The 23,038-nt window shown below is 46.0% G+C and overlaps 1 protein-coding gene across 1 annotated transcript in view; it reads left to right on the top strand.

Annotated features, from left to right (window-relative positions):
* The window catches only part of Lbh (LBH regulator of WNT signaling pathway), a 20,517-nt gene extending 8,637 nt beyond the window's left edge, over nucleotides 1-11,880 (top strand). Inside the window, exon 3 of the mRNA XM_021218129.1 lies at nucleotides 11,560-11,880. Within this exon, the coding sequence (XP_021073788.1) occupies nucleotides 11,560-11,748 (189 nt within the window). The 3' untranslated portion in view covers nucleotides 11,749-11,880. The remainder of the gene's footprint in view (nucleotides 1-11,559) is intronic.
* The last annotated feature ends 11,158 nt before the right edge of the window (nucleotides 11,881-23,038 follow it).

Consider the following 23,038-nt stretch of genomic DNA (forward strand, 5'->3'; position numbering starts at 1 on the left):
TTTCTTTCTTCTCCTCCTCCTCCTCCTCCTCCTCCTCCTCCTCTAAGGTTAGGCTTTATAGTAGATGCTTCCAGCCATTTAATTTAAGCTGTGTTGACTGCTGGCTTCTTGGCCAGGGATTTTATGGGAGTCCTAGATCTTTTGTGGGAAGCATCCTGGACCAAGCCCAGAGAAAGAACATCACAAACACCCTGTAGGGGCGCTTAGTCCCCTTCTGCCTTTACGTAGGAGACCATAAAATCCGTCTCCATGACCATGCCTGTGGACAGAGCAGGTGTAAAGGCTGCCAGTTGCCTGTGTTCCCACTCCCGCTCTGCCCAACAGCCCAGGCAGCAGAGTGTCAGTACAGCGGGGTTGATTTTTGGGGGCTGATTTTTTTTTTTCCAGTTAGAGTGTTTTAGTTGTAGGAAAGTTCTTCCTTCCCTTCTTGTCAGTCATTTCCTGTTTTCAATGAGAGAGCATGCATTTGGTTACTTTTGTGCTTTTCAAAACTGGATGACTACTAGAAAATGTTCATTTTCTTCTCTATTTTTTTTCTTCTTCTAATTTTCCTACACGTATGGGACACAACTCATCGTTTTGTAAACCTTCTCTCCTACCACAACGCATGCAGTTAGAGTTTATACCTCGTTCTGGTCTGAAGTTTTAAATAACACCAGTCACCAGCATTGTGGTGTCACTACAATATGATTTTCAGAATAATCTAAAGCTGTCTTTCTTTGTCCTTCTGCTCCTAGGGGTTGAACCTAAGGTTCTGTCCACACTGGTCAATGGCTTTACCATTGAACTGCATATTCTTCCTTACTTTGGATTTTGAGATAGGATCTTGCTAAGCTGCCTAGGTTGGCCTTATTCTTCCTGTGTAGCCCAGGCTGGTCTTGAACCCTCAACAGTCTTCCTGTCTCAGTTTCCCTGAAGGCATCCACTACTATACCCTGGAAAAGGTCACCTTGTAGCATGAGGTCTGATGATAATTTGCTTCACCGTTGTCTTATTGTTGAAAATGTTAGGTCATACTTTTTTCTCTCTTATACTGTGATAGTTCACATTAAAATTTTAATATAAACCTTAGTGAATAATTTACATTATATCTTGAGAATAGTTTCATGAGTAGGATTTTTGAGTCAGAGGGTAAAAGTGTGGCTGGATGTCTCTATGTTATCATTATAAAGGTAATATTTATTTTTCATAGAATGTAGCAAAGCAGACCAGACAAAAGAGGAACAGGTCTATTCACATTCCTATCACTGGAGTATTTTGGTGTGTTCACTTTTGACTGTTTTCTGTACATATTTTTCAATGTGTAGCAAATCTTTTTTTTTTTTCTTTCTTCATTTAATATAATACTGTGGCTATGTTCTTGTCATTTGGTTTTCTTTGTAAAACAGCATCTCACTCTGTATGTAGCATTTCTGATTGCTGGATGTCTAAGTTGTGTGCCATCTTTTGTTCTTGAAACAAGCAGTGCTCTGAACATCATTTTACATGAATCTCTACCCAGCCCTGACATGTTTCTTTGAAATCAATTCCTGGAAATAGAACTATGGATTCAAAGAGATCCAACAGCGTTAAGCCTCTCGATTATATAGTACCTTAAAAAATGGAATGCATAAATGAGTTTATCAAAATGTAATCTGCCAGCATCTGTAGAGATGGGATAATGATGGAGCCTGTGGGTGGGATTGGAAAGGTATTTTGTTATTTTAGTGTGTTCAGACGTTGTACATCTCCCTGCAGTTGATTTATTTTGTGCATGATGACAACAAATTAACAGTGTTTAAGCGACATTTAGCCAGCATTGAAAAAAATAGTGATCATATTCTTGTCCTATAGCTAATATACACTCTCTAGATTACAAAAGTATATAAGCCAGCCATTGTCCTATGTGTATGTCTTACTCTATTCGTGACATCGAAGCATCTTGTAGCCTTGAAGAGACCAGTGCAGTTGTACAGACCCACGAAGTTCGGCCAGTGGCAGACTTAGTGTTAGGAACCATTTTGGGGTCCTTAGGTTTGCTTCTCTGGATGTTAGAGTAGATGGGATACTTAGTAGTAGATCTAAATTTAATGGCTGCCTTGCCATCTACCCAATGAGTTGGTAAGGCCTCTAGTGCATGTAAGTAGCCTAGGCTGGTGTTCAAGCAGGGTCCAGTGCTCCCGTTGGCTTATGAAGATGCCAGTGCCTCCCATGGCACAGGCTAGTTTTCTACTTCTGAGGCGATAGAGTTTGATATCTAAGCAAGTTCGCTTTAACCACGCAAGTAAGGAAGGAGCTTGACACCAAAGCAGATAGAACAGGAAAATGAAGGTGGCGTTGTGAGGCTGGCAGACACCTGTCCCCATGAGTGGGACATCTTGCACCATGGTTCCTTAGGTGGCTAACCCTGGGACTGGCCAGGAGGGGATTTGTTTTCTTCAAAAGTTGAGTATCCTCTTTGGTAGAAACACTATGACTATCATACTTATTATGATTTCTTTGTTATTTACCCCCCCCCCGAAATATTCACTACCTCCGGATGCTTCCTCGCTGTTTTCTTCAGCACTTTAATATGAGAGAGATTCATGCCCAATTGCTTCTCAGTGATCCCCTGTGTGGATGCTACTCCACATATTTCCAAGTGTTAAGGCAGGAAGGCCGCTGCACAAGGGATTGCAGAAACTCTCCAGGGAACATGAAGGCAGGGCAGGTTCTAAGGGAATCCATGCCCTCACTCCCAGCTTCCTTCTGTGGCTCTGTACCAATGACCATACCTCACAAGCTCTCTTTCTCCACTTTCTGTGCAGGTTGTCTTTGTCTCTTTACAAGGGAGATCAGCTGGCCACGGGGTAGAAACTTAAGGGTCATCAGAGAAATGGACTGTTCAAAACATATGTCCTGGCAGCCTTCCCCCTTCACAGGGAGAAACTTATCCAGTGAAAATTAGCCTCTGTGCTTAATAATTACTTGTGATATTTATTGATCAGTTAGTACTATTAGCCACATTGAGCCAATACAGAACATTTGAATTTATAAGACCCCAAGGTCACTGGACTTTTAAAACTGTCAATTTATGTACATAATGGATCTTTTGTTGATGGAAAGTATGAAAAACCAATGGCTAAAAACTTGAAAATATAAAAATATATTAAGAAAACGTCTAGTCAAGTGTGGTGGCACATGTCTGTTATCTCAGCTCTCACAAGGCTGTGGTAGAAAGTTCATGAGTTTGGGAGGCAGGCCTGGGGTACTTGATGAGTTCCAGGCTAGCCTGGGTTACATAGTAGAGTACTATCTAAATTTAAAAACAAAACAAGTATAAATATCATTTAGGAATAGAGAAGACATATTGTGTTAAACTAGAGAAAGGAACACTGTAAAGTTGACTTAGGGATTATTTATGAGCGTTTTAGTAGAAAATGGCTGATATAAAATTGCTATAGTTCTCACAATACACTGAGTACAGTTTTTTGTTAGTCTAGGGGGGCTTTTTCTTGTTTCCCTTCCTCCCTTCCTTCCTTTTTGGCAAGCTCAGGCTGGCCTTGATCTCTCAATGATCCTCTCTGCCTTAGCTTTCTGAGTACTGGTCTTGTAAGTGCTAAGCCTAACACTGGGTATAATTAAAGAACAGTATATACAGCCCTGGTTTAAGGTGTTAACATAGTGATATAGCAGAAGTGTTTGGATATTCAAAAGCAGGCATAGTTGTTCAAAATTCTTCTAGTGATGATGTCAGCAAAGATGCATATAAGCCCGCAGGCCTTCTAACCCCACCCTCCCAGAGTAAGCGTCTGAGTGAGAGGTCAGTTTGAGATTGGACCAGTCAGCTTGTCATGAGTCCTTCTCTAAAGTAGCATGGTGTCTCATTACCCAGGTATCCTCTGGGCACCACCAAGAACACTAAGCTCAGAACCCCTCGACTCAGAGGGGTTAAGAGCATCTGGATCACTATTTTCTACTCTCATTTTTATGTTATTTGTGCCAACGCAGGCAGCTCGTCGCCACTGTGGGCTTCGATTTCCTCATCCATTGTAAGAATTAATCTCTATCAATTTTGTTGGACAGATTAATGATGACATGAAATCCTCCTGTTACTAGATTTTCATATATTGGCCTTTGGCATATCTGAAGGTACCTTTGATGTTCTACTTGACTCTTTTGCAGTGTTGAAATGTATGTTGTCCTCAGCAGTGACGTCCCCGGCCAGCTTTCTGAGGATATGCTTTTTCTCTCAGGCCAACGGTTCTAAATTTTGGGTTTCAGTTAAAAAAACAAACAAACAAACTCCTACTTTGTCATTTCTGAGAAATTACCCATATTGGAATAATCATAGCTTTTTTAAAAAAATTGTTATTATTATTATTATTATTTTAGTAATTTTTCAAGTACAGTGATGGTCTATTGAAAAAGTGGTTAGTTTAGCTGGCAACTCAACCATGTCAGTGCTTTTATTGGGGATAACCAGGTATCTTGGTACGCAGCAGGGATGCTTTACTTTAACTTGGCATTTCACTGCTCCGAACATGAAAGCATTACTTAGAAGTCAGTAATTTGGCGAATATGAAGTACGTGGAGGGTTTTACTGTGCTGTTGTTTGTCTTTATTTAGTCATGTGAGGTGAGAAATGGTAAGTGATGACAGGTACACATTGCAGGCTATCGTGATGATGCCAGTGCTTCCCGTGACTGTCGCTTTTTATACCACAGCGTAAGTGTCAATTCGGCATAAAAAGCAAGTGGAAACCGAGTATTGCCTAAAATATTTTCATTTCCATCTGTGCTTTCTCCCTGAAAGGGTCTTGAAAGTGGTTTCTCTAGACTGAACTGAATGTGTCTGAGGAGAGCAGTGGGGCTGTCAGCTAGTGAGGCGTGTGTTACTGTCAGGCGGGCTTTGTTGGGGGAGACCCTTCAAGATGGGTCGTTAGCAGATGACTTAACTTTGGGAACAAGACTAGTTGGCCTGGTAATATCGGCCAAAAGTGGTGGTGAATGGGCCCTGCCAAAGGCCTTGAGAGGACAGTAGAGTTGTCCTGGGAAATTTAAAAGTTGGGGAGGGGCATTGGGTGGTGGGGTTTGGAAGCTGTAGGGTAGACCTTAGAAGCAAGATCTAGACAGGATGCCGAGGGCTAAAGACTCAAGACTTTTTAATCTCTAAAAAGAAAAAGGAAGGGATGGTTGAAATGACAGCTGGGTCAGGCTGAGTTTTCTGACAGAGGATATGTGGTCATGGGATATGTGGGTAGTGCTGATGAAGGAGGATGGAGAGAAGAATTGGGATGGCTGGGCAGGAGGTTGTCTTCTTTCAAAGAAGTCATGACGATACACATGTATGATAAGTTGTAGATATTTGAAATCATTTATGCCTGCAGACAAATGTGGGGGAAAATCCTCTAATATCCCAGAAGGTTCATTTATTTCTGGGCCCAGCATTATCAGGATCCATTAGTACTAATTGATTGGAATTTGGAACCCCTGACTTGCAGGATGGGTGTGTGTTCGAGAGATGTTTATGAAAGATGGTGTTTATCCCAAGGATTTCCTTTTCCGTCCAGTTTCAAGGCTTAGGCACTTAAGTATCTTTGATCCCAAAGGAAGGAGGTTCAGAGTTGATATAAAGCTCAAATCTCTGCTCAAGTGCCCCGAAGGATTAGAAGCATCATGGAAGGGCAGGACGAACGGGGTGAGTTGGACGAACGGGGTGAGTTGGATGCCCCATAGCTTTGGTTCAGAGAAAATTTGAGAGCTGAAACAGATAGTACAAAACTGGATAACATTAGGTTTCTCTGAATCCCCGCTAGGACCCTCTGCCCCCAAGAATCCTTGTGTTTTTCCCAGCCACTTGCCACATTGCAAACTCAGTAAGATTCTAATAGTACTAACAACATGATAAGATTAGATAGCAGGAGGTCAGATTTCAAAGACTGTCGTTGTTGCCATCATGTATATTAGGTAAGGACCAAAGTTCAGGGTATTAGCTGGACTGACTGTTGCTCATTCATTCCACCCTCCTCAGAGCAGGATGCTGGGAGAGATCTGCTCGCTGTTACAGGCCAGCCCCTCCTAGGAAGGAATAAACACACAAGGCAAATCCATTTTGTTCTTAAGGAAGATGAGGAATTCCAGGCTTTGGGAATCGAGCTTTGCGCGGGGGGGGGGGGGGGGATCAATTTCTTTGAGTGAGGGCCCCTGGAGTAGGCCCAGCATCAGAGGCTTTTCCATGGGGGAGATCAGAGTCTGGTCAAGGGCATGATTGCCATTCCAGCTGGTCTAATCCATGTCCTAGGGGGAGCCAGCAGCTCTGGGAAGGAGGCAGTGACCCCCCCACCCCCCGCTTCCCCACGCACACACACAGGCTTTTCTTCAAAGAACCTGGACTGGCATTTGTGAATACAAACCCAGTCCATTTGTCACAAGCTACAGTTGCTGGCTTTCCAGGCTCACTCTAAATGCTCCTCCAGGTGGGTGGGTGGGGGGGTGGGGGGTGGGACTTTACTTAACAGGGACCAACATTAGCAATTAAAGAGTTTCCAGAGCATGTTCACACACACCTGGATTTGACTCTTCTCCCAAGCCCTGTAAGATCAGCATTAGTATAAATCCAAATTTCTAGAGGAGGAGAGGAGGGGAGGGCTGACTCGGCACCAGAACCCCACCCCCTTCCCCAGCCACCCTGCAGAGTCCAAACCACTTCCTCCTTTCATTCAAGGGGCCCAGAGGAACTAAGGTGGTCCAACCAAGACCACAGAGATAGCAAGAGTGAGTGGCCAGGTAAAAGCCAGACCTGGTCCACCTGTAGGCACAGGGTGCTATTTTTCCATAGCTGGCTTGGGGGGGTTGGTTCTTTGTTGCTTTTTGCAACTGGAGAGGTTAAAGGCTTACTGTGTAGTTTTGTGTGCACAGTGCCTTTAGGGAGCTAGCCTGACCCTTTCTCCCAGGCTTTCTGTCCTCCTTCCCATCCCAGCTTCTCTTGCCCTCTGCTTCTCCCCAGAGCAGAGGAGCAGGGGATCCTGGGCCTCCAGGGCCAGCCAGAGTCTAGGCTTGCACAGCTGGTAATTAGCCCTTTGTGTCCAGCTAAGCACCTTTCATCTGCCCCACCTGCTGGTGTCTTCTTTCCCCCCATTAGCATCTCCCAGCTCCTTGCTGAGCCCTCCACCCTCTCTGTGGCCAGATCATCTTGTTTGTCAGAGATGATGGCCGGGCAGTGCACAGACAGGGAAGGGCCACAAAGACCAGACTTGCTCATATTTTCCGTAGTTGGTGCCAGGCAACTCTTTCTTATCCCCACCCCAGAGGCAGCTAGGTTTAGGTCACCTGGCTCAAAGGCAGACAGCTGATAGCTAAGCCTCCAAATTTGGGGCCTTTGGAGGCCTAGTTTTGTCGTCTTTTGGTTCCTATCTGTTCACGATAGGGGAGCTGGCTCACTAGCAACTCTCTAGCCTAAGCACAAAGGCTACTGAGTTTATAGCCTCTGGAAACCTGGCCCCAGTCCCACGGCTCTCTGTTCTGAGGCTGTTCATGTTGGTCAGCCAGTCCAATCGCCTCAGTCTCCCTGAAAACCCCTGTTTTCATTGTTCTCATAATTAATTGTGTAGCTTGAGCACAGTAGCTGCTCACATTTTTTATTAAATTTGTGTTTATTTAAATCAAATGTAAAATTTGGCCATCTTTCAAGGGCCCGGTTAGCTACCCGTGTCGAGTGGCCACGGTACCAGACAGCTCAGAGAACATTTTCATTACAGCATAGTGTTCTCTTGGACTAACTATACTAGCCTTCGCAGCCAGAAACTCCAGTATGTTGGCTCCTAAATCACACGACACAGACCTAGATCATTCTAAAACTCCCTGTCCCTTTCCATGGAATCATCTCAAGTTCCCAAACTGTCAGGACCCGTGGTGATGAGTGGGAGCCTGGCAAAGGGCACCGCTCCCGAGGTGTCCCCTGTGAAATTCCGTCACGAAGGCTGCACACGTGCTGCTCATGTAGAATCCAAGATGTTCTTGGAGCACGTGTGATTGACAAGATTCTATTCCTTTTGTGTAGGTGGGAACTTGGTGTTGATTAGTCCTGTCCATGCCATCATCCTGGGCATCCCCTGTGTTGACAGCAGGGTAGTGATGGGCAGAGACAGGAAGGGATAGGGCTGAAGAAAACACAGTTGCCTGCTGGATGCTTCTGAACTTGCCCTGCAGGTGATGAGGGTTGGAGAGCCCCATCAGAGCTTCCCATACCTCCTGAAGAGCCCTTACTGTAGAGGGATTTTCCAGTTTGTTTGCAGCTCTGAGAGAAGATGGGGCTCTTTGGACTTGAAGGTTTAACAAGAGCAGTGTTTCTGAGCAGGGTTCTGCCAGGTTCTGCTGGGGCAGCCCAGCACGCAGTATGTTGTTTGCCTGCCACCCCAACCATACCTGTCATCTGCTGGGCAAGTCCAATGAGAGAGTTCTTTTTCATTTTCTTTTCTTTCTCTCTTTCTTTTTTTCTTTCTTCTTCTTTTTTTTTTTTTCCGTTGCCTTCCCCACCCTGTCAAATTGTAGCTGCAGCCTCTCATTTTTCTGCTGCCTAGATGATTAAAAACCATGACTTAGTGGAAAAATGCTGACCTCTTCCGGGTCAGCGTCTTAAGCAGCTGCCAGAGATAAGACTGGGCTGGAAAAGACTCAGAAACACTCTTGCATGGCTTTCTGGCTTTTCCTGGAGAAACAAAAGAGGCTGTTTTGGTGCAGGGTGTGTTCTGTTGTTGTTGTTTATTTATTTATTTATTTGGAGAAAGCTACAGTTCTCAAAAGCATAAATCTTTGTGATCTGATGATGAAAGAAAATCTCTGATGGAAGGCGTATATCAATTATTATAGTGATTTTTTTTTTTTTTACAAATACAATAACTTGTAAAAATAACTTTTTCTCTTTAGTGGTTCCTGCTTTGAGTAGGTCACAGTGCAAAGGTCTTTGGCAAATACCACAGTATCAGACTCTCGATGCTCAGATTGCGCCCCCCCACCACCACCACCAAGGACTTGACTATGGAGCTCTTGGTATGAAAGCCTTTGGTGGATATTGTTTTCATGACTGTGTTAGAAGGATGGCTTCACGCTTGGAGCATGGAAACTAACTCTACATCTTAGGGGGGGCCACTGCAAAGAAGACATTGTTGTTTGAGTTTTGTATCTGTCCTCAAAGCTTGTGTGTGGGCCAAGAACTTGGACCCCCATCTTGTGTGATAAGAAGGCCACTTCATTTCTCTGGAGGAGAAACTGGGGGGGTGGGGTGGTGGTGAGCTTGAGGCCTTGATGGGGGTCATGCAGTGGATATCAAGGGAATAATACAAATCCAGATTCAGTGTCTTAGCCCTATGTCCTCAAAGGAATGGACATCCGGGTCCTTTTAGACATCTGGGTCCAGGAGCAGCCTTCTCCCCGCCCCTCTTAAGAATGTACGGCTACCTACTTTATACTGTTAATCATGGAGACAGGCTCTGCTCAGCCATGGCTGGGCTCATTAGCACTGTCTTCCATACAACAGCAGCATCATTTTGCTAACTCATAGTAAAGTCAGCTGCTCTGCTTCTGCCAGCCTGGGCTGCCCGAGTCCTTTGTGATCGTCTGTGGCTTGAGAGGTCATGTGTATCCTAGGTGTTTCCTACCTAGTTCAGAATGAGATCTGAATGCCAGCTTTGCCTTTTGACCTTCCGGGTCCCAGACGCTTGCTAACCCCGGGGGTGGTAGTGATGTCTCGGTGAAGTCCTATCTGATAGAGCTTTGTAAACTAAAGCGTGCTTTCCACACATTACCTGCATCACACCTCAGAGCTCATGCTTGGGAGAAGATGCCGTATGTCCTCACCTTCAGGAAGGGGCTCCATAGAAGCGAGTAAACGCGCCCCCCCCCTCAAACCTAGCTGATCCACTTTCCGCTCACACTCGTTAGTGTGAACCCGCCACCAAGTCCAAGGGCAAACATCAGAGCGGGTGGCGTGACAGGACATGGTGGCCAGTTTCTCCAGGCCTCCCTGACCCGCCTGGGTCCAGCCCCTCCCTGATTTGTTTTCCTCTGGCAGCTATTACGATACTTTTTATGAGCCCTTTTAAGTCTTTAATGATGCGTACTCCTGCAGCTGGCTTAAGGCTTAATCCCAAGCAATAGGTCTTTATTGGATAAATGGTTAATAATCACTGGTCTGTAGGGATTGGGATGATTTGTGAGGCCCGTGATTCTTAGAAGCCCCACGTGGGCTTCTGAGTGCATCTAGAAGATCAGACATCCTGGGAGACCTCAGACATTGGGTGGGATCAGCATTTCTTCTGCCCTCTGAATACAGCAAAACAGGCAAATTCCCAGGGTTTCTCCCAATGCCTGTTTCCATCCACTTGAATTTGAACAGACTGTGTGACCTTCAGTAAAGTCCCCTTTCCCCTTCTGGGGCCTGGGTTTCCTGTCTGTCAGACAAGAGAGGTGGGAGGAGATGGCCTTGAAGATGCCAAGTGTCAGTGATCTGGTGAGCCCCAGATTTCCCAGACCAAAGCTCCCCTCCCCTCTTGGGCGTGTCACTGAGGGCTATGAATGGCAAGGGACCAGCAGCTCGGTGGATTAAGTGCTTAGCTACTTGGGCAAAGAATTGGGTCAGCTGTAGTCACAGGGCAGTATGTGCAAAGGGAAGCCAGACTTGGCCCCTAGTTTTATAGCCTGGCTCAGTGTTTCAGTCAGCACTGGGAAGGACCCACATAAGTGGACTGGAGCCTCTTCCACGGGACTCTGGGAGGATATTTGAGTCTTCCAGGTGTACCGATGGCAGGAAGCCAGGACTTGCTCACAGGTGAAAAGGGAGGGCACCATGGATGCTTTTCCCAGACAGCTTGTGACGAGAGGCCTTGCCTGGATCTAGATTTGGTTTAGACTTGGCAGTTGCAATGAGATCCAAAAGGGCAGGTGACACAGGAGCATGGGAGGAAGCACACCTGAGGTTGAGTCTTAGTTCATTCCGTTCAGGCTAGAAGGGCCTAGGCAACTAGCTTGCCCAAGCCTGGGACTTTTAACATAACACAAACAACACTTGGTTTTGGCTGTGTTAGTTTAAAATGATGAACGATTTGGTTGTTTATTTCTTCTGGGCACCAATAATTATTCTGGCAGGAATGTAATGTTTTAGCGCCTGCTGTATGGTGTAGACTGCAGGCACTAAGTGCTTGCTTATTCCAAAGCAAAGCCCAGCATACCGTGAGAAATGTGATCTTTTTTAATTCTTTTATCTAGAAGTAAAACACTAGAAGCAGAGTTACACCCACCCTTTTGTTTGGTGGTGTGGTCCACAAATTTTTAGCTTCAGGATTGGAAAAAAAAATCTGGCTGAGAGATAGTTTTCCCTAGAACGTACTCCCCTGGATTCTGTCTTACACCCACAGTGTTTAGAAGGCAGAACATAATCCTTGGAAGACAGCCAATGTGTTTTCTCTCTCTCTCTCTCTCTCTCTCTCTCTCTCTCTCTCTCTCTCTCTCTCTCTCTGTGTGTGTGTGTGTGTGTGTAAAGAAACACATTTCTCTATCGGACGTATATGTGACCAGATGTCTGCGTTGTTCTTTAAATTCTCAGATCTTTCCAGACCCATCAGACTTTGACCGTTGCTGCAAGCTGAAGGACCGCCTGCCCTCCATAGTGGTGGAACCCACTGAAGGAGAGGTGGAGAGCGGGGAGCTCCGGTGGCCCCCTGAGGAATTCCTGGTCCAGGAGGATGAGCAAGACAACTGTGAAGAGACAACAAAAGAAAAGAAGGACCAGTAGAGTCCATGCAGGCTTGCCTGGGTCATGCCAGCCAGCACACCTGAACTGTTTTTTCTCATGGTGATGGAAGAAGAGAGTGAGCCACAGTCATTGTGAAAATGTCAAATGAGGCTTCCGTTTTGCACCTGAAAATCACCGAATCGGTTTTCTTTTCTTTTTTGTTTTCTTTTTCTTTTTCTTTTTTTTTTCTTTTTTTTTTCTTTTTTTAAATTCGTTGAGCAATGGAGCCTTCTGACAACTTGCAAGGCTGAGAAAGGAAGTTGCTGAGAACAGGGGTGGGGGGTTGGGGGGAAAGGGGTGCTGCTTCGAAGATCCCTATCTGAACTCTAGTGCCAGAGGCAGTGTGGGCACATGGTGTGTGTGTGTGTGGGGGTGCAGTTCTGGCTGAGGGGGTGAGCAAATGAGCAAGAAAGATTTTGGATTAAAACAACAACAACAACAACAACAACAAAACAAAGCAAACTCTACACTTCTAAAGAGAACTACACCCAGGAAGTGCTGCTCTTTCCAGCATTTGTCCTGGCTACTGGGGCACCTGACAACCAAGTCGTTATTTCCTGCTCTGTTGCTCACAGCCACCAGCCTTTGCTTCCATTTCAAGTGTGTTTGGTCACCCACAGAGAAGTAGGGCCAGGTAAACTGCCTAGGAAGCCAGATGGAGGGATACAGAAGAGAGGAAGACTCCACCACCCTTTCCCAGATGCTTCAGGCTGTCAGAGTCCCGAGGGACCTGGAATAAGACATAGTACTTTTGAGTTTTTCTCCCTATTTACCCCCCTTTGCCTCCCAGTATATAATGGGAACAGCCAGAGCACTTCCTGCCCTTGTGAGGCACTCCAAGGCTGCAGCCTGAATAGGGAGTGCCTCCTCCCACGGTGGATCTCCCAAGAATTCTTATGTCATCTCCATGGAAGCAGGAGGGTAGAAGAGTCAGCTCTCTCAGGCCTGCCCTTTATTCTTCTTTGGCCACAGCAGTCAGGTGGATGGTCCCCAGCTCTGCTGTGGCCCATCATTTGTCCATCGGACCTGCAGCAGGGCCACTCCAGTGGGGTTCCCAGCCTGGCTTCCACGGGCAGGCGGTAAAAGCAGAGTGTGCTTCCTGGTTGGGAAGCTGGCTAGCGGGCTTCCATGCAGGGGGCTGGGTGCTGCCGCATTGTTGCGCTGAGGTTCCCATGGGGAAACTAGCCCTCCAGTGGAGCAGCTGTGGGATACAGTTTGAGACAGTAGCTGTTGTGAGGTCACTCCTGAGCACAGGTTGGGAAAAGATACAGGGTGTGCTGGGGTATCCTTGTAGAATAGCAGCCTTTATTCCTTTCCTGCCTTACCTGTCTCTGGAAAGGGCAGCATTTGCATGGGGAATTTAACATCTGGACTTAGCCTCTGATCATAGCTCAGAACCTTCTGGAATAGCGGGTTAGAGGACAGAATTTTTAGAGCAGGGCTGTTTGGTCAAGAGGTGGACTTAAAGCCTTCCTTAGGGTTCACTTAGCCAACCGAGGCACTCACAAATGTCCCCTCGCGTCTCTGTCAGTCCAGGTTGACCCCTGTCTTTGGACTCGTGTGTCTGGTTCTATTTAATACCTCAAAGTCAGTGTGGCTCTGGGCCACGTTGGGGCAAGAGCGTGGGGGGTGTGCTGTGGGCACGGCATTCAGCAAGGTTTGGTTCTGGGATGCCGATGGTCACCCCCTCCCCTGCCTCTTCCCTCTGTCGTCTGCCTGCGATACACACCGATGGCAATAACTTTTTTCCGGCTCCTTGCAGAAGTGGGAGAGGGCTGCGACCAAGCACGCAAAGGGAGAGAGCTTCTCTCTCTCTTGCTTCCACTCTGCTCTGTTTTGGCTACAGAGATCTGTTCATCCCACTCCCCTCCCCCCCCCCAAACATTTCTCATCCCTCGCCTCCCTTTATGGACAGGTGTCTGGCCTTTTAAATTCCCATGTTGTGGTGTCTTCTCACCCCTACCTACCCCAGTTATCTGTCTTGGTCTTGCCGTGTGATGGGATGTGCTTGTAAATCCAGTATCAAATCAGCTTTGTGTATATGTGTGTTTCTGGGGTGGCTTCTTCCTTTTGCTGGTCACTAGACCGTGTTGTACAACCGTGTGCTGTCTGAGCAGGTCAGGGGCTGACCGCTACAGGCCCCTCAGCGGTTGAGCCGGTTGGGGGGACCCAGCTGCTCTTGGACAAGTGGCTGAGCTCCTGTCTGCTGGCCTCCTCTTTCCCTCCTCTTCCTCCTCCTCTTCCTCCTCCTCCTCCTCTTCCTCCTCCTCCTTCTCCTCTTCTTCCTCCTCCTCCTCCTCTTCCTCCTCCTCCTTCTCCTCTTCTTCCTCCTCTTCCTCCTTCTCCCTCCTCCTCTTTTTCCTTGTCTTCCTCCTCCTCTTTCTTTAAGTAATTTGTGTGTATTTCTAACTGATCGTATTGAAAAAAAAAAAAAAAAAAAACCCTAGTATTTCAGTGACATGCCTGTTGTGAGATGAACCTCCTGTGACTTCTGTCTATTCTGTATTGAGGCTCAGGGAGAAACTAGCATTTTTTTTTTCCAAACTACTTTTTGTCACTGTGACAGTTGTAAATAAAGTTTGAAAATGCTTTCCATTTTGGTTTGGGTTCCTTTCTTCCCCCATTGCATCGGATGGATGGGATGGATTCGGCTCACGAGTACAAGCACTCAGGCTGCAGAGGTCTCCCGTGCATCTCTATTGCTGCCCCTTACACTAACTGTTCATGGACAAACATGGAAAACAAAAAAAGCCTGTGCATCCAAGTCCAACATGGTGAACTGATGAATCTACTGTTTGTTTGTTTGTTTTTTTAAATAGAAACATGGTGAGCCTAACTAAAGTAGTAGACATATCACTGAAAAGTCTCACTCTAGCATGAATGACAACGTTTGATTATTGAATAAATTCAGTGTTCTCTTCATTCAGCTTTCCACCCTGTGTGTACTCTAACACCTCCAGAGACCACACACAGCTGGGGTAGAAATACAGAAACCTGGAGGGACAGTGGCTGGAAGCCCTGTTAAGGGCATAATGGCCCTCCTCAGTCTTTTCCTCTGTAAGGAACATCAGCAAGCCTGACCTTGAGGGTCTCTGTGTGTGACCACAACTGCTCTGGTGAAGATGGGGGTGACTGTTACACTCAGAGAACACCATTCCACAACTTGGCTTTCATAGTCTAGGAGAGTCCATCTAACATGTGGTTGTCCATCCGACACGTGGTTGAGTGGTAACTGCCTTTCTTCAGTGTTAATGGTTCTCCATTCCCGATAAATATCAGAACTCTCTGGAGGATTCCATGAGCAAATGCTAGGCCCTTGCCTCAAGAAACTTGGATTTCAAGGATATGAAGTGGACTGGGCATCTGTATTTCCTAGAGTCGCTTGGGAAGATTTTTACACATGAAGCCAAGAGTCTTGAAAGGAAGAGAAGCTCAGGATGCCTCGTAAGATTGTTCATAAAGGCTGGGATGGGGGAGGGGGTAGCTGGACCTAGATATGAGTACAGAGAAATGGAACATGGTCCCAGCCATCCATGAGAGCCCACTATTTGTCAGAATGGGAAATAACACAGTCCCTCGGTGACCCAGGCTCATGGTATGTCGCCATGTTCGTGTCAAATGATAAGCTCAAATTCAAGGTCAGGGAGGGGCTGGGTGCTCTGAGAGCAATTATCCGGTCAGTGGGAACATTAGGAGGCCTGACGAGGAATTGGTCTGAATGTGAGTAGCAGAGAGAGGAAAGATTTACTGTGTGGGGGGGAAAGCTGCACAGAGGGGTTTGGAATGAACTTGACCAGGATAGATGGAAAGAAATAACGTCACCAGGAGTGCTCGGGGATGGGGAAGCTTGCATTTCATCCCAAGCGACGTACTCTGACTCAGAGGGAGGAGGCAAGGCGAGACCCTCAGAGGCCAGAAAAGGGAAGAAGGTAATGCTCCGGAGAAGGGATCTTTGAGCATTTTCTACCCTGAGGCTATGATTTTTTTTTTTTTTCTTCCACTAAGCCCTCATTTAGGCTCCTAACAAATGGTGGGTAGAAATAATCACATGATCTGTGCTGATGTCTGATCGCCAATGGAGTGTCAATCCATACAGATGTTAGCCATAAGGAAGCTATCAGATGAATGGATCTGTGAGCCTGAAGGTAGCTTGAGAAATCCGTCCATCTCCAAGTTAGACTGACCCTCTATTTCATTCCAGTATCCCGGAGAGTCCATCTAATGTGGACTTCCTGAACACGAACTCTGAAAAATCTCTTTACTTGCATTTATATGGAAAATACTATGAAAGTACAAAAAAGCAGAAAGAATCAATGTGATTTTCCGCATGGTTACAGCATCTAAACCCAACATATAAATATGTACTGGATTTCCATATAGTAACAAACAAGTGGAAATTGAAATTTAAATAACATAACATTTATACTAGCACATACAACATATCATGTAGGGATAAATGTTAGGTATATAAAACATGGGCAACAAAATCTACAAGACTGAGAGAAACTAGAGAAGACATACACATGAGAGATATACCATGTTCATGGACTCGGAGACTTGATGTAATTAAGTTGGTACATTCTTGATTCCTTTATAGATTCAAAGCAGTCAGAAATCTCAAGAAAACTGTTTTCTGAGGAAAAAAAATGATGATCCAATGCTAAAATTTCTATAACATTGCAAAAGACCCGGAAGGGCCAAAGCGATATTGAAAGAGAAAAGTAGAACTTTGAAGAGTTGCAGTTCTTAGTTTCAAAACTAACCACAAAGCAACAGCCATAAAGACAGAACCGTTTTTGCATCAAAGTAAACAAATGGATTAGTAAGACGGAATGGAGTCCAGAAATAACCAGACATAGGCCAGTTTTGTTTGTTTGTTTTTTGACAAAGGTTCTAAGGTGACCCAGTGGATCATGGCAGTCTCCTCAACAACTATGCTACCAGTGGCTTTCCAAAGGCCACTCACTAACTTCTGGTCACAGAACCCTTAACTCTTCACTTCTGCCTCATGTAACCTTCTAGACAGACTGATTCTTTGTTTGAAAACAGCTCCTTCATCCTTTCTCGGGGTTGGCCCATCAATGCGGTCCAACCTTTCAAACCTCCTAATGGAGGTTCACGGAGTGGTGACTGGTGAGCTTGGCTGTGTTACACGGGCTGATATGATTTGGCTCCTTCATTTGTATTTCAGGCCAATTTCTTACTGTCTAGACTCCTCAGTATTCTTGTCTGGGGATTGGAGATAAGACAGGCAGCTCTTGCATGGGAGTGTGAAGACTGAAATACTTAACTGGCCTCCACAGTCAGGGAGTTTCTCTATCCTCTTTTTGAAGATCCCAAGGCTAATGAATAGCTCCCGTCTTCTGGACCCCGCTTTGTTAACTCTGGCTCCTTTGCGCACAGGGTTTAAAAGTGACCTCTCAGCACAATGTTCCTCCCCCTTCAAGTACAGCTCCGACTCTGGCACCTTTCGTTGTTGTCATCCTGAGACTGGGAAGGCAAAGAGAAGTAGGAAAATGTCAAGCTTTGTTTACCCAGTATCGTGGTGCATATCACATTGCATCAATAGCTCAAGGCAGCACATGCCTGAAGTTATAGAACTCAAGAGGATCAGACATTCAAGGTCATCCTTAGGCTACACAAGCGTTGATGGCTGAGCTTGGTGCGAACGGAGGAGAAAACTGCAGGGGAGGGATATAGCAAGTAGGAAGGTCCTGTAGTAGTTTGTTTTGCCATTTCTGAGACATGTCTGTAGAGAGACATGGCAGAAGAGGGAGACGAGTGGCCCAGGTTAGAAACCACATGTAGTACCTGTGGGTCCTAGAAGCTATGGACCTGTTGATTTAGAGCTGTCTGGCCTTCTGTGAACAGCGATCACGGAAGTGAAGAGCAGCAGTGGGCAACTGTAGACATCTTCATATAGGGGTAGACCTGAGAAACTGACCCATTCTAAAAGGAATTCTAGATCTTCAAAGCAGAATGCAACCGGATAGACTCCAGTTCTTTCTTCATCCATCCCCAAATCGTGCTGATTATGGCAAGAGTGGAAGCTCTATGCTAAGACTGCTGGATTTTTTAGCTCAGCCCTTCCTCTTACAAACTCTGTGACCTTAAGAAAGTTACTGTTGCTTCTCTTTCCCTCACTTTGTTCACTTATAAACCATTATGGATGATGGCTATAAGGAGCTTAAATGTATTACTAACAGTAGCTTGCTTAGAACTGTAATAGACCCTAAATAAATGCTCAAGAGATGTTAGCTATCGCATAATGTTCCAAGCCCCATAGATATCCGCATCCTGATCTCCGGCCCTTATGAATATGTTATATTATTCACAGGGGGGAGGGCAGGTTAAGGTTGTAGATGGAAGAAAGGTTGCTAATCAGCTGACCTACATCTGATGATCCTGGGTTATCTAAGTGAGTCCACTCTAAGCACAAGGATCCTTGCATTGTAGGAGAGCAAGGGGAGCTAGGATGATGGCTCAGATAGCTTTGGGACGATGGCTCAGTCAGCAGAGCACTTGCTTTGCATGCTCAAGGACCTGACTTTAATCTCCAAGACCCATAAAAAACAAAAAAAAAACAAAAAAAACAAAAAAAATAGGGTGCACAAATGGGTCAACTATATCAACCCCCTCCCCCAAGGTTCAGGGACCATTTCCGAAAAAGAGGCAGAAAGAAGAGACAGAGGCAGAAACGGACCTGAGACAACCTGTATCTTCCAGATATGACTTCTGTACTAGTGAACTCCCAGTGGCTGTGGCTGTCTGCGTGAGCTCAAGCTGGCCAGTATTTTAGCACTGGCTGGGGAGTAGGTCATGAACCCCAACCCTTAGCTCAGGAGCTCTTGACAGTTGATGTAGAAAAAAAGGAGGAGGAGGAGGAGGAAGAGGAGGAGGAGGAGGAGGAGAAGAAGAAGAAGAAGAAGAAGAAGAAGAAGAAGAAGAAGAAGAAGAAGAAGAAGAAGAAGAAGAAGAAGTTGTTGTAAGGTAGTGAGTAGAAACAAGTAGATCTAGAGGACTTAAGGCATGACTGGAAGTGAATATGATCAAAACTCTTTATATGCATGTATGAAATTCTCAAAGTAATTAAAAAAATCTCTATTTTAAGTTGGGTGTACTTGTGTACTTGTTATTCCAGTGATTAGGAGGCAGACGCAGGCAGATCCTCTGACCTCTAGACTGTAAGAGGAAAGTAAGTTGACTTTGTTTAAGGTACTGATGTTGTAACCCTGTCACAGTCACAACTGTAAACTAACACACCCCCAGTCTTCCTCAGTGTGGAGTCACAAGGTTATGGACCGTGTCTGTGTGATCTCAGACAGCAACGAATGGACAGGTCCACTCTCTTCTCTCCCCAGGCAGAGACATCTGTGCTGTGGAGGGGCCATTAGGACCTGGGATTGGATTGCTGTGGGGACTGTAAAGCCTTTGCACTAGACACTTGAGAATCAGTGATTCCGTAGAACCCCCTTCTCTCTCGGTACCTGGATGGCAGGCTTATATTGAACAGCCGTTGATCTGCAATGTTTCCTTGCCCCTTTCTGCCAGAGAAAAACCAACTGAAGAAACAAAACAAATTTATTCTTCTCTCTGTCTGGCTCCCATTTAGAGAGCTCTGCCTCCCTCCCTTTCTCCTGTCTCTGACCACACTTCTGCAAAGTGTGGCTTTGCATATAGGAAATGCTCTTGTTTCACACAGCTAGCAACGGTGGCGGTGGCAATGATGAACAGCAGCGGAATGCAGGGACTTCATCTTTCAAGTCCCATTGGGCAGCAAATTGATGATTTGCATTTTGTTATTCTCTCCCCCCCCCCGTGAAGAGGACATTTTCAATGTATTTCATCAACGAGGAAGCTGATGCCAGAGAGCTTCACAATACAGTGTTTGCAAACAAAAAATGAAGAGCAGTATTAGAATCAATTGTATACTAGTAAATGTGTTAACAGCCAGCTAGCTGAGAAAAAGAGAAAGTAAGAAAAGCAGCCCCTCTAGTTTAATGTCCCCGTTACCAAGGCGTAAATGCTTTCTCTGTGGCCAACTTCATAAAACTGGCGTGGGACCAAATTTGACTCTGCTGAGCACATCTCTGGAATCCCAAATATTCACCTTTTAAGTCATAAGAACACAAACTTAGATTCCTTTTCTTCTTCTTCTTCTTCTTCTTCTTCTTCTTCTTCTTCTTCTTCTTCTTCTTCTTCTTCTTCTTCTTCTTCTTCTCCCTCTTCTTTTTAAAGGAATGAGCCTATCTCAAAAGCGAGAGCCATTCCCAGGTCAGGAAAGAAAAACTATTGCAAAACAAGTATCTGGTACAGAATTTTTTCAAACTGAATTATGACTCAAAATAGTTGTAAAAAATCAACTTGCTTGTTTGTGGGTTGCAACCAAAAGTTTTTCAAGAAAGATAAAAAAAGGGGGGGGGGTCAGAGGGCCACAGAAGAATATTTTTGGTGGAATATTGGTTTTCTCCATGGGTGTGGGTGGATATCTGTGCTGGGTCACAAACAAAATTATTTTTTCTTGCTGTGTCTCCCAGTCAAATGTTTAAGCACCAACCTGGTGAATCTAGCTTTCTAGAAAGTTGTCCGTAACAGAGTCACAAGTGGGAGGGGGGGAAGGAAGATAAGTACCTTGAGAACTCTCTCTCTGCACAGGAAATGGATCTGGGGTACCCCAGGCAGGGTACCGGCAGACAGGGTGAAGGTGAAGGGCTCAGCAGACCTCTGTCCCCCTGTTCTCCTCCAAGGCTAAGGATGAGCGACAGGAAGCAAGTGCTGCCACCAGAGCCTGGAGGAGAGAGGCAGCGAGCATGAGAATGAGAAAGCGCCACCGGAAACTCGCTGCAAGCTAGCTGCCTCGGGGAGCCCACCGCAGCCTTTACCAGACAACCAGCACCACAAGATAAAAATAACCTCACGGTCTCAGCCCTGCTGTGCAGGGGCAAGGAAGAACATGCTATGGAGGGGGCTCTCATGTCAAGGGGCTGGGGTTGGGGTCATGCAGTTGACACCACGCGGAGCCACACTTTCCTGTTCTACCATTAAAGGTCTGTTTTCCTGCCCAAGGTCATCAGGACCCGGAGGTCAGGAATAGGATCCTCCAGGTCTTGAGTCTCTGTCCCCCCCCCTCCCTTTTTTTTTAATGACTTGTGCTGTGTGGACTGGGCAAATGATTTGGATGGTAAAGTGTTTGTCTCAAAAGCAGGCATGACACTGTAATCCCAGGGCCAGGGAGGTAGAGACAGGAGGTTCCCTGAGGCTCCTGGCTAGCTAGCTAGCTAACTAGCTAGCTAGTCTAGCTGTACAGGTGAGCCCCAGGTTCAGTGAGAGATCCTGATTCAAAAACTACAGTGGAGAGGCGACTGAAGAAACAACCACTCAGTATCAACCCCTGGCTTAAACACACACACACACACACACACACACACACACACTAAGAATAATATTAAAAAGTCACTCATTTTAAGACCTTGTGGTTGGGAATGCATCCTTATTCTCTATACGAAAGCCAGGTTAGCAGCTTTTACTCATAGGATCACCCCTCCAGAGGGTGCTCTGGGGACAGTGAGAAGCCCTCTCCTTAGCTAATGCCTGCTCACACTTTAACCCCAAGGCTCATTAAGTTAGTAGACAACTTATCTAGAAGACTCTACTCTCGGCTCAGTAAACAAAGAGCTGGAGGTCTCATTTCTGCCTGGTCTCAGAGTATAGTGGCTTGTGAATGTGCCGGCTTAAGCCTTGCTTTCAACCTCTCTTGCCCGTCTTAGAAACCACCGCATCCCTCGGTGATGAACAGCGCTCAGGAGGACACTGTGAGTTTGCAAGGTGCATTTGCTTACTTTTCTTTAGTTTCTGTAGCGTTTCTTGGACAGGCATCCACACCACTCAGGAGTTTGAGAGAAAGAACAAACCGACATGTATGTTGTCATACACAACTAAGTGAAGTTTAGCATTTCCTGCCACCAGGGGTGTAGGGGACAAGCCACAGCAATGTCAGCGGGACCGGCTTTTCACCAGCAGAAGTCACGAGTGTTTTCTTTCTTTCTTTCTTTCTTTTTTTTTTTTTTTTTTACATGCCACACGTGTTTCGAGTTTCGTGAAATAACACTTGTTGTCATGGCAACCTCAAAACACACCTGCTGCTGGATTGCCCCGTGCAGTGCTTTAAGAAAGAAGGAGATATTTAGAAATATGTACCTATATGTTTCTAAAATATCTTTCACTAGCTGCATCTTAGCAGAATTGATGTTTGTGGCAACTTCCTGCATCTTAGGGTATTTAAAGCATTATTCTGAAAGGAGAAGCAAAACTCCCCCAAGTTTCTGAAATGATTCACAACACAAAAGAATCCCTCTGTTCCTCCCTCTGTCCCTCCCTCCATCGCTCCCTCCCTGCCTAGAAACTGGTGGTACTGTGGCTCTGAGCAGAGCCATAGCCTATCCCATAAGGCCCAGGGAAATACAAGAAAATCAACAATTGCCCAGTAACCTGGAGGTAATACATGGGTGGAGGTTACACAAGAGTCATGGCTGAGAAGCCTGGGGGAGCTTGTGGAACCTGGGGTAGTGAGGAACTGGTAGCTGCTGCCTTGTTTCTCCGAATGCCTGGTCCACTTCTAATCAAGATGAGAGTCCATCTACCAAACCAAAGAAGCTGCTAATGGAAGCATGCACCTGATGTGTAGGTGATCTCTAGAACTGTGGTCAGGAGAGAGGGAGACTCACCAGGCGTCTTAGGGTTTCACAGCTGTGAACAGACACCATGACCAAGACAACTCTTATAAGGATAACATCTAATTGGGGCTGGCTTACAGGTTCAGAGGTTTAGTCCGTTATCATCAAGGCAGGACACATGGCAACATCCAGGCAGAAACTGAGAGTTCTACATCTTCACCTGAAGGCTGTTAGAAGAATACTGGCTTCCAGGCAGCTAGGATGAGGGTCTTAAATCCTACACCCACAAAGACACACCTACTCCAACAAGGCCACACCTACACCAACAGGGCCACACCTTCTAAGAATGCCACTCCTTGAGCCAGACTTATACAAACCATCACAGGAGGCCAATAAAACATGCAAGATTTGAGCCCCATCCCAAGCTTTATAGGAGGAGCCGTTGACTGCTGGGAAAGGAGGCGCTGACCAGCTGGGCTGTGGAATTGTGGAGAGCAGACTCCCAGACCTGGAGAGATGCCTGCCAGTTGTGCAGCCTTTGTGAATGGTTGTGCACCTGTGATTGGGTGGGGGTGGGGTGGGGGTGGGGCTGTCACCTGTGATGGAGTGGGGGTCTT

This window comes from Mus pahari, chromosome 18, assembly GCF_900095145.1.
Source record: "Mus pahari chromosome 18, PAHARI_EIJ_v1.1, whole genome shotgun sequence".
Taxonomy (NCBI): domain Eukaryota; kingdom Metazoa; phylum Chordata; class Mammalia; order Rodentia; family Muridae; genus Mus; species Mus pahari.